Source organism: Chanos chanos, chromosome 10, assembly GCF_902362185.1.
Source record: "Chanos chanos chromosome 10, fChaCha1.1, whole genome shotgun sequence".
Taxonomy (NCBI): domain Eukaryota; kingdom Metazoa; phylum Chordata; class Actinopteri; order Gonorynchiformes; family Chanidae; genus Chanos; species Chanos chanos.
The window spans coordinates 35,779,897-35,792,309 of NC_044504.1; the positions used below are offsets into that span (position 1 = coordinate 35,779,897).

The 12,413-nt window shown below is 42.3% G+C and overlaps 1 protein-coding gene across 1 annotated transcript in view; it reads right to left on the reverse strand.

Moving 5' to 3' along the window:
- Positions 1–1,917, reverse strand: part of myl1 (myosin, light chain 1, alkali; skeletal, fast) — a 4,841-nt gene extending 2,924 nt beyond the window's left edge. The window contains exons 1-2 of the mRNA XM_030785779.1: positions 1,783–1,917; positions 124–151 (exon numbers count right to left, since the gene is read on the reverse strand). Coding sequence (XP_030641639.1) covers positions 124–151; positions 1,783–1,917 — 163 coding nt within the window. The remainder of the gene's footprint in view (positions 1–123; positions 152–1,782) is intronic.
- Between the last annotated feature and the right edge of the window lie 10,496 nt (positions 1,918–12,413).

The window sequence follows — 12,413 nt, forward strand, 5'->3', positions numbered from 1 at the left end:
TGTTTAGTACTGCAGTTCCTTCATTCATTCATTTATTCATTCATTTATTCATTCATCAATTCATTCAGGTGTCCAGTTCATCACAAATATCAGCTTAATGTAATTTGAGGAACATAAACTCACCCTCCAACTGGTCTGGAGTGAACTCCACCTACAGGGGGAAAGAGTATGTTCGTGTTATACCCCATAATAATGCCTTTTCTACTGCACACACTGATCCAGAGACCTCCTGACAGGTGGTCGTAGACTCAGATTGGATTAGCTCATCTCTTAGAGATGAAAAAATACTACTTGTGTGATCTCAGCAGTGGTTAAATCAACGAATCATATATTTTACTTTAGAAAACAGATTAGAGTGGGAAGGTACAGTGTTTATAGAAAATTATAACAGTGTCAGGTTTCACTGGTGGTCCTTCTGCATTTTTTTCACAAAAACACGAACACATGAAAATATTTCTAGTGTAACATGCAAGCGAAAATGACACATACATGCATGAAATATATATATATATATATATATGTGTGTGTGTGTGTGTGTGTGTGTGTGTATATACATATATATACATATATATACATATATATATATATATATATATATATATATATATATATATATATATATATATATATAAAATTGCATAAAAGTGTCTTTATTTATCTCTGAGATCACTTGACTACCCATCCACGACTCATTCAAACAGACAGCACTATTCAAGTTGGCGTGGAAAGGAAAATGTGACTGTAGAAGTCAAGTGAAAAAACTTGATTAAAATTTGTATTTAATGTGCAGAGCTGTGCAGAGTTAAAATATATTAAATGGTAAAAATAAGAATAAGAAAGTAGAGATGTGAGTGACAAGTGTAACAATAACAACATCAACAACAACATCAACAATAATAATAATAATAATTATCATCATCATCACCATCATTATTATTATTTGTGATAGTAGTCGAAATAACAGAAGTAATTTGAAACCGCTTTAATATGGCTCGCTTAGGTTATTATCAAGGTATTTGATAGTCAGATTGTATTTCACAAATGATGATCAAGCTGCTTATTACTGAAACGAGAGGCAACTACTGGGACAGCAGTAGAAAGTGGAGCAGGTTCAACACGATACGCAGAGATACGCTACAGATACGCTACACCTTTGAAAATTCAGTGTGCCCAATTTAGTTTCTCAGCTGCTTTTATGACGGTAACATGACCGCCGGAGGTCCATGTTTGGTCGTGTTAACCGTCTCCACATTTGGTTATCTGCTGCATCGTTGGCATATATCGGTCATCGCTCCGGTCGCTAAATCAGTGAAGTTGGGTAGTATGGTGTGGGAAATTTGACGTAATCATGCCTGAAACTCTATCCAGGAACACCTTAGGTGCTATCCGTATTCCCCGAATTTTAATGACAATCTTGATTTTTTTTCCCCCAGGGATGCTCAAACAAAAGCACTGTGCCATAGCTGGGTTGTTTTGTTTCCCATTTCAGTAATTTTAGTTTGTAGGCCATCTTTTAAGTTAATAAATATGCACTACCATAAATTATAGTATCAGTAAACGTGCTACAGAATCAATTCTTTCCCAATCACAAACTAATCAAAAGCTTATTTTTTAAAATGCAAATTAACATCATTTCACAAAAGAATAAGAATAAGAATACGGTTTCTAAGGTTACTATACTAGCTTTCGAAGTTCGAAGAACAATCGAGCAATCAGTCCATGTTTTGTACGTCCAACTGTCGGAACTCTGAGAGCACAATAAATGAAGCCCTGCGTGGTTACCTTGACTGCAGCCAGATCGACTCCAGCAGGGGCAGGAGCAGGGGCTGGTTCGGGGGCAGGTGCAGGTGCAGGTGCAGGTGCAGGTTCAGCCTTCTTTGCGGGCTCGGCCTTCTTAGCGTCCTTCTTTGGTGCCATTTTTTTTTAAATCGGTAGTTAAACTGTTTAAAAGCAAAGAATTCCCGCCAGTAGGTAAGACAGCGCAAGACCTGGACCACAACTAGGAGGAAACTCAGCGCATCCTATGGAGGAGGGATGTTTATATATCAGACTGTTTTACTCCACTGTCGCTGTCAGACGGACACATGTCCACCGATTGGACAGGGTGATCCTTGGGGTGGGCCTCTTGTCTTAAAATGGAAATAGGGGGGAACCGCGAAATTATGAGCGCGTCAGTGGGTGTTTATTTGGAGCAAGAGGAAGAAAAAAGGGAAACATGGGTTCCAGTGAATGGGGTTGCGCGGGGTCACTAGGTAACGTTTGAATTCTTTCCTGGACATAGATTTCGCTCTGTTCGTGATTATAGAACTCTTAAAGCGCCTATTTGCGACTTGCGTGACCTGCGTCAAATTCACATTCAGTGATTTTTTTGGATATGAACTTCCACCTTATTACACATTCTATTCTAGAGAAACTATGAGCTGTATACAATTCATATTTGATCAACTTTCTGAACTGTCAACACATGATTAAGTCGACTCGGTCATTACTTAGTTACACATTAACTTACACTTAACTTAGTTAATACCACAGTCTTTTAACGCACTATATCCTTGCGCACTTGTTTTCTTCTAATTTCCCAAACAACTTATTCAAACTATTCTATCCATGTAAGCATTGATACTGTAATCTAGTAGATGCATGATGTATGATGCTCTGATACTAAAAGTGAAATCATAACCAGGACTACTTGATATGTCCTATGCCTCCCCCTGCGTCACTGACATAAAATTTGTTTGGCTTCCAGTGACGTCTTATGGAGCAAGGAGACGTTTGCAGTCTTGCTCTCCTTTGTAACCAATGATCTGACACAATTAGGAGCATATAGTATAAATCAATAGGTGATCTTTTTTACAACACGGTTCTGTGGTTTATATACCTGTGCATTACCACTCGTACTGTTGGTAACCACATCATATGTTTTGCCAAATATAATATTACACCTGGGACGTCGGTTATGATGCTTAACTTTACCCTGAGAGTACGTGAAAATAAAACAAGGCAGTCAGCCTAACTTGTGTCAACTAAGGTGAAAAGCAAAGTGGTCGTTTCACTGTCAGCTGACGTTATCTTGTGTGGGCTGTTCTTCCCTCTGAGAATCCGTAAGGAAGCACAGCGTGCTCTTTCCTGTAATTATGAGGCGTAAGGACGGAGACGCGCGCGTGCGTCAGGGAAAAGGGAAAGGCTCATGAGCCAAATGCAAAGAGGAAACGGTGTCTCGAGGCATCTGCCGATTTATAATTGGGCTAGTTTAGGTAAGATGAGAATGTTTGGATTCGCGGCCGTATATGGACGCTCTCAAGACACGGCAGGTGTGGTCATATTATTAACTGGTCTGATGGTGGCAAAAGAACTTTTTTTCTATCACAAAGACAAAGAAGCCCCGAGAAAAAGAGAAAGATATAAAAAAGTAATACTGAGAGAGAGAGAAAATAACTGAAATAGCACAGAGAAAATGTTTAACTTTAAATTTGCATAGTAGCCTTATAACTATAGATCTACATGCAGGTACGTATGCCATCTATAATGAACCTGCGTTCACTCTGTTTCTCAGTAGGTTTTTGTGTAAATAGGATAACTAAGGTGACCATGTCAGTTTCACAACGAATCAGTATATGATGGATCAACTGACAAATTCAAGGTCAGTTGTTGGCTTTGTTGCCTGACCTGTTCAATGCAAAACTAACTCGGGACCCATTAAATACTGGGGAAAAAAAAAAAAAAGTTAATCACTATTTTCCTTCATTACTATACGAGTCTCTGTATCATCTCCATGAATGAAGAGTGAGCTGAAACCAAACAGAGCAAATTACACCAGAACGTGGGGCTGAATCTTCAGCACAAGGGCTGGTAGGACTTTAGCTGGCCGACTGCGGGAGTCCTCTTCTTAAATTAGGGGAATGGAATAAGCAAAGGCAGAGAAATCACCTAACGTCTTCAGCTGCTGATGCCAGTTATCACCCATGCATCTAACAGGGCAACTTCTGGACCCTTCCTTCGCTTGTCTAAATCTGTCCTGCTTGCTCCTCCTGCTCCAACACCCCCCCCCCCCCCCCCCATCCCAGAATGAGTAAGGCGATTAACCAAGGTCTGCAGACATTCTTCCACCTCTCCTACAGTCCATAGCCCCCTGGCTTTCTCGCTGACCTCTTCCAGTGGGGGCCGAGCCAGTGAAAGGCTTGTCCCCCCCCCCCAGCTGTCGCCAATCCTCACTGCTGCCGTCGGGCTGCACCTTCTCCAAGACCACCCCTTCTCCTCCTCCTCCTTCTCCTCCTCCTCCACCTGTCCCTACGGGCGCAGCCTTCCCTGGCTTTTAATGATTTTAACAGTGCTGACCAGAACCAGAGGATCAAGCTGCTTTGTGGTTAGGAGTGAGGAGAAAGGGTCTTTACGTTACATAGCAAGTCCCTATCCATGTGTTTTCTCACTCGTAAATGACAGAGCATTGGTGCGTTCACAACAGCGCCTAGCAACACCTGCTGTTTATTCAGGAACTCAATATACCCACTAGTACGTCCTCCCATAGGAAGCCACAGTGGTCCTATGAAAGACTACCTCGACTCCGTTATCTCGACTTTTGCACCAGAGGTCCTATTGAACCATTTCAGGGAGAAACAACATTTTAACGCTAGGTCCGGTAACGACATCTTAATCCAATAGCTTGCGACAGGTATGCGAGTGACTGAGAGGGAATAAAGCCGCGTGTGACCCTTGCAGTCCACCAAAAGTGGCCTTTCTCGTTTTGAACATGTGTTGGCACTGATGGCAAGTCATGTGGCTTAAGTTGCTGAGGAATGTCCTTGGATGCTCCTGCCGTTCAGCGTTCTTATCTGATACCATATATCATAGTGCTCCCAAACATCGGTGAGTGTGTCACAAATAATAAAACCCTTCAAATGTAAACAGGTTTACTTTTGCATGTGTGTATATATATATATATATTTATATTTACACATATACGCAACCCTAACTCTACACCTCCCCACCCTGCGCCCCCCCTCCCCCCCCCCCCCCTTTCCAGACCGTTCTAGATCAGTAAGATAGAATAGAGCAACACAGATTGATTTCAGTGAGCATGCAACCTAGGTGATAATGAGAAATAGATTGATTTCATGTTGAGATGAAGCAGTCCAACAGATTCATTTCATTCCGAGAAAGCAGCGTGGAAGAGCAAACAGTGAAAGAACGAACATGTTGTACAAGTTTACAGTAGAATTATTCCGGCACGCAGACTTTTAAAGTTCACACGGTTGCTCGGTGGAGATACTGCTGATGTTTTGAACAACCAAGATATTTGACTGCATGCTCCACTAATGTGAGATGAAATAAACTGAGAATTCCTGCTTTGTGAAATGGCCCCCAAACGGTTTCTCAGGTTCTGAAGAGAGAGATGAAACACAGCACCCAGTGCCTCAGAGAAAGTTATGTACAGCTTTCCATCTGAGGTATCTTCAACGTTTCTCAGACACTCTCTCTTTCTCTGTATGAATCTTTATCTCATCAGTTATGAAATGTTTTCATGGAACAAATTATGAGACTGTTGTGGTCTTGTTAAATGTTTCTCTCAAGGTGTGTTTCTCAGATTATGCAGGGCAAACCGTTGCTTTTAGCTTAAGGCAGATTTCAGACAACTAACCAGAGCCTCAGTTTTAAGCTAAATTAACGTAAGCATGGCCGCTTCATACCACTGACGTTACATCCGAAACCAGACCTTGTAAAAAGTATATGGTTGGACGCTCGAGCAGGTAGTGAAAAAAAGAAGCGAAGGACACTAGGCCATCACCATGGAGACCCAGGTTCACATCCCAGTAGCAGTGTTTCCGCCTCGGCTGAGTGTCCTCACAAACACCATTGGCAGTGTTTTTTTTTGGGGGGGGGGGTGGCACTGGTGGCTGACAGGGGACCACCCCTCCTCTTGGTACAACAGCGACTCCCACTGGTTGATCGTGGTGCTGGATTGGTGGTGAACGGACCTGGGGGAGGTGGGGTGGGCTTGGTGGGTGACAGCGGGAAACTCCTGGAGCGTTACGGCTTGACGGAAAACTCTCCTGGAGTCTGGAGAAAAGGAGCAGTTGGTGACTCCACTTGTTTCAGAAGAGACACAGAGGAGTCTAAACCCTCCTTGACCAGCGTGGTGTTTATGCAAACTACAAGGAACTGGGCATCACTAATGTGGATGAGAAAAGACTAAATATATGATCACTCTCATATTAAGCAAAAGCGCTGTAGTAGAAGAAAAACACTAAGATCTTGTCACACTTATAATCTTAAAGATCACTTGTAATCAAGTATAATCTTAAAGATCACTTGTAATCAGGTATAATCTTAAACATCATTTGTAATCAGGTATAATCTTAAACATCATTTGTAATCAGGTAAACTTATGCACTAAGTGTTTGTGGATAGTCATTCTTTTTCTTTAGAATGCTGACAAGGGACGTTAGGGATTTTATGCCGTTTTGTGAGAACTGTAACTGTTTTGCATCAATATCACATTTTCAGAGATACGTAACCATTGTTTTGGTTCATTCCAAAGTGGTGTTTTAACTGAAAAGCTATGATATCAGTTGACATCTCTAAATAGTCACTGTGGTAATGGTCTCAGTTGGAATACGTCCGGAGTAAGTTATGACGTGACCTTCTCCCAAACATGTTTCGGAGTGATTTCTCCTAAGCACAGATATAAATTTTCTAATGATGAAGAAGCCCATTAAACTGTCTGTAATATCATGTGTCAAGATACCATGCAACCTATGACACATTGGTAATGGATGTCTCTCCTGTTCTGGGGTCTTTGAGGACAAGTATATTCGATGCAATTCCTCAGTGAAAAAAAAAAATGTGTTAGAACGTGTGAAAACCGAGGGAGAAAATGAACATGTGCAGGAATTCAAATTCCAAACTTCATCTCAGGATTATGACAACGATGTGATGTTTTTCTGCTCATTAGAGAGAAAAGTCTTTGTACTGGTTTTTTTTTTTTAATTTCAGTTCGGTTGATTTCATTTTCCAGGTCTTAAATGTGGAGGGCTGGTGTAAGAGGAAGGATCTTAAGACGTCGGCGGCGGAGTCAGTGGAGTCACCCGAAGCACGAGGAGACTGCGGTGTTGTTTAGTTTTGCCACATAGCATTCTCCCTCATCATCACATCATCACCCCTCAACTGCGACCCGGGAGGAGCAGAGGCTCTGAACCTTGCGTGACATAATGCAGGACACCTCAGGACACGCCGCGTCCCATCTTCACCTAAAAATGCCCTCTGCCTTCTCTCTCGCTTTTGGTTTAAAGTGTGAGATACTTCGTCACAGAATATCACTGCTCTTGTCTGCTTTCTGGACGCGTTTCTGTTTCCATGAAGAGACGCGCTGTGAGTGAGAGGTTTGTGAGTTATAGGTTGTGTGAGTTACTGAACATCTATGCATGCTTGTGCCGGGATTCACACCGAGGGTGGATTATTGGCCCCTTTCCGGAATGTTTCAACATCCGATCCGATTTTCTTTTTGGAAGGAAGACGGCGGCGTTAGCGCGCACAGGATGGGAGTGTGATGGGAGTCCCGTCGGTGTTGTGGGTAAACGCTGAGAACCAGGGAGTCAGAATTGAGGGGTTTACTGATGTTGAACTTTTCTGACTCCTTGCTGGCTGTGGTCTGAGCTCTTACATCCACACGCACCCCATCTCACCCCACCCCAACAGCTCAGCCACCCCTCACAAGCTCCATAAGGAATGGGACTGTAACCGAGCTCTGGGACAGATGGACGCTATTTATAGGCCCTTCTGGAGAGGTGTGAAGTTTCTTGGGATCCCTCGGAGAGGGGTCATCGCTCCTTAAGGGGGCTGATTCACTGTCGCCGGCCCTGCCTCTTAAAGCCCCCTTTTCACTACCCGCGCTCAGATTATAAAGGGTAAAGCTAAACAAAGCTCCTCTCAACCTTGGACAATGTCTGCGCTGAGACGCCCCCCCCCCCCCCCCCCCCCCCCCCCCCCCCCCCTCGAGCAACCTGAGCCCACGTCTCGGGGAAAGAATGCCCATTACGGTCTATTGGCAGTACTGACATCGCCAAGACACAACGACACTCTGGGGCTGGGGTCAGCATCCCATACATGGGCCCGTGGCTTTATGATGACTGATAAAAGTTCTGACATACCAAGGAACCCTCTCCAACTTATGGTTTCAAATCACAGAGGAAATACTGATAGGGTCACTCTTTGAAACACTGTTTCAGTGTACACTTTATGACTATAAAACAGAGACTTGCTCCTTGCTCCTTTATTCAGGGCACAAACTATACATGTTTGTAATGATATTGTTAAGATGTAAAACACGAGGTACAAACTTTCTGTGCATCTCAGTTGTAAATGATACATTAGTAATCCGTAGCTGATTTACTGGTTCTGAATCGGATTAGGAGACAGGTAAGTGTGTGATATTATTCTGAGTGATGTTTCATTGTCTCAAAGATGTCCACTTCCAGCTTCCTCATGGTGTTCTGCCTTCAGGTCTAACATTACATGCATTCGACCAGATACAGCTTCAGTCACACATGTCCCTCCTGCCAGCTACAGAGAAAACACACGAAAAACAGAGAATTGAAAGCATCAAACCCCAGACTATACAATGGTGATGGAATAGTCTAGAACATTACCAAGACATACTAGCCATTTAAAGACTGTGTTCCTTGTTGCTATGCTAACAGCTTCGTCAACTAAGTGGTGCCATCTAGTGTTGTAAGTGGAAATGGAATGTGTTTAAGCAAGGGACAAAACTATATTAAAACAAAAACAAAACAAAACAAAACAAAACAAAACTGCCCATTAAAGCTTGTAGATGTCGTTTCAGTGGATGAACAGAAGATATTTGCGTATTCTTTCACACATAAGCACTTTGATTTAAGTAGCTCTGTAGGCCTGTCCCAATCCATAGCTTATTTCATCATAACTGGGGTTTAGTTGCCCAGCACTCTGTTATGCCTCTCTCAAAACATCATTCAGTGCTCACCGTTCACGGTTCTTGCCTGCCGTCACGCACAGTATTTTCCCTTCTGAACATACTCTAGTCATAGCTGACCACTGGAAGGTGACTCGTAGATAAACTGGTTTGTCTGCAATCACTGGCACAGCAAATTGCATCATTTTTCTAAAATGTCCAATTTCCACTTATACCAACTATTACTAGTCAAGATCATTTTTGGGGGGGGGCTATAGAAATCCTTAGACTTTCTTTGTTCTAAGAAAAAAAAAAAAAAGATCTCAAAATTCAAACCAAAGCCATGCATGGCTCTTATTTCGCATCATCTCAAAGACATACACCTGTTGATAGTCTTTTTTCCCCACTCAATACAAAGCCAAAACTACTGAGGGTTGGGCTGCTTGACCAAGGCAGTCCTTGGCTATTTTCAGCCCTTTGTGTGAGCCTGAAGATGCTTGAGAGCTGTACACAGGGGCACGACCGATGGGGATGCTCCCTCAAGACGGGTGGGGGGGAGGGTGGCACCTTATTTGTTAAGATGTCCCGTCCCAGTGGCAGGATCCAGTATGGAGCCATAATAGTAAGCTGTCTATTTCAGGGGACTTCACATGTCATCCTATCACTGAACAATTTTCCATCTTATGGTTTGTGTTTTGGTTGGCATGACTCTTAGTACTTTGAGTCTCTGGGAATAGAGAGGGTGCAATCTGGTAGAACATCGTAGACTGATTCATCACCATATACTGGTCCTCTCTCCCTTGGACGACTGAATCAGGTAATATTACAGCCTCGTTGAAAACATTTTATGTAATTTGATGTAAATGGACAGACTTCATAATGCTGCTGTCCTGAGTGTAATCTGGTTTATGCCAATGAGCAGAAAATCGCCTTTATTTTACGGAATTATCTGAGCCAGTTTAAAGGAAAATTATCTCCTGATGCTTTATGTGTCTATTGCATCAAACAGTGTGAAAACAGGACAACTTGCCCTCACTTGCAAGGCATGATGTGTGTAATTATTTTTGACTTGGCCCGTCGCCTGACGCATCTGTGGGAGGGAAAAAAAGCTTTTGCAAAATGTGACCACTGGGGGTCACTGTTGCACCAGAGACATTTGTCTGTAAATCACCAGTGAACTCAAGCAAAGTCTTTAAACACGGAGTTTTCACGTCACTGAGAGCTTTGGATAAATTGCTTTACTGCTTTATTGCAAGTAAAACAGATGCACAGATGCCTCGAAAGCCATATCAAAGGGAGATAAAAGACACACATGGTTATTTTCGGGGATGGTTAAGAGTCTTTTGAGTTAAATCTATATTTATTTATTTTTTTCCTTAGAATATTATGATTAATATTATTTAGAATATTAATATTATTAAAAGATATTTACCTCACAGTTTCCTAAGTTCCTGTTTTGTCAGCAACCCCCCCCCCCCCGACTTGTTTTTTTGTGGTTTGCTACTTGTGATAGTAAGCACTGTAGGTCTCACAGGGGTATTTGGCAGAAACCAGAATGTGTACACCCACACACAGACACACACACACATACGCACACACGTAACTTCACACACCTACACACTCAAACACAAACAAATTGTAAATTGCCTGTAGAGGAGAGAGAGAATGCAATTTCAAAAAGTCTTAGCTTGGATTTTCTCTGTTCAGCCTGTGTTCCAAACATTCCATGACAAGTGAATAGAATTCTGTTTTACTTCCGACTATAGCCACTACAGTGATCATAAAATGCAAATCTTTGCTTAGATTGCAAAGAAATTGAAATGAAGTTGAAACACCATTAACGGAAAAAAAAGCTCCTTTATGTGTTTTGAACTGACACAAGAATTTTAATAAATTTCATTTTTAAAATTTCATCTCACATTTTCATTGTTGAGCATGGGAGGGGTGGGGGGGAGGGGGTATCTGAACATTTTAGAGTCATAGGATGGGACTGAGCCCCCACATTCAAGTTCAAAACTATCTCACGACTGAAATACACAAAACCCGTCCCTCACGTTTGAACTTCAACACCTCTGGGTCATTAAAAGTTTTCACGTAGAGTGGACAGGGCTTTGGTCCTGTGAGCAACTTCCTTTGTCCACTTCAAACCCATGTTATATCATGTTGTCTGTGGGCTCAGACCTGTGACCCTGCCTGAAAGTGTCCTATTCACACTGGGGTCATCCCAGTTCTTGGCCGAATGTTGTCTCTTTGCTGACTTGTGTCGGTCCACATTACTTACGCATAAGCTGTCGGTCCTGACAGAATGCTGAATTCAACAGAGCGTCATCCATGGCCCAGAGCAAACTTACAAAGCTCAGCGATCTCCCAAACTTTTCCTAATCCTTCCAAAGGCTGCTCTCTATTGTCAGACTCCAGGCTAAAAGAGAGAGAGAACCAATCAGGAAACAGTTTGAGCACTAAACCAGCTCTGACCAGTGCAGGGTGTAAAAGTCCAAATTGTGTTGGAGACTCTCTGAACGGTTGTGGAAATTAGTCAATGACTCATGTGAGGTTTTAATGTTGACACACGTCAACATTCAATGAAGTATACAGCCACTGACTTCTTCTCATGTTACGACATAACTCTTTAAATGCATTAAAAAAAAAAAACCCTGTTTGATATTTCGTGCAAAAACTGCGTTTTGGACTTTTAAACTGGAGACTCTCAAAGAGCCTCTACAGACCAAATGCAACCAAAGAAGTTTGTTTAGAACGGATGGATGTTTTAATGTTTTAAAATACATATGATCGGCCCATAATTCATAGTTTACGAGTAAGGCCCATATTTTGTTTAAATGAATGCGCAAAAAGCCAACTCGATGGAGTCCAACATTTTTTCAATCTCAGTTAAAAGACTTTTAGGGTAAAAAACCCGAGACACAGTCATGATTCGTTGCTGAACAACGCTGTCAGAGCTGGCTGGTGTTTTATTTTATGACAAACTGTGCAATCAGGTTGAGAATCACTTTTTGTTTGTTTAACTGGAACGTGGATCCCAAAACAAACTCGTGCAACAGAGGCAGAGTAATGTCATTTGACCGACTGTAAAATTTCCACAAAATGCACAAAATAAAGTAATCCGTCGCCAGAAATACAATTTGAGATTTGAGTGCACAGAGAAATCCAGTAGATTTTGACGACGTGGTCTTTTGATAAGGCCAATTTGCTTGTGAATACGTCGATATTTCGGGTTACGCCTTTTTTCAGGTGTCCCTCAGTCAAGAATTCCCACACGGTTTTTTTTTCTTTATAATTCAACGGCGGGAGTCGGCGATTAAATTTGTACCACACATGTAGTGTCACTCGGAGCGCGACACATACGAGGGAGAGAGTAACATGAGGCACGAAAAGTGTGTATGCCCCAGCTAAGGACACACTCGTTCACTGACATCACAGCGGTAGCGTAAGTCCTTGGCAGCCTGCCCCCCAACAACTTCTGCTGGGTGCA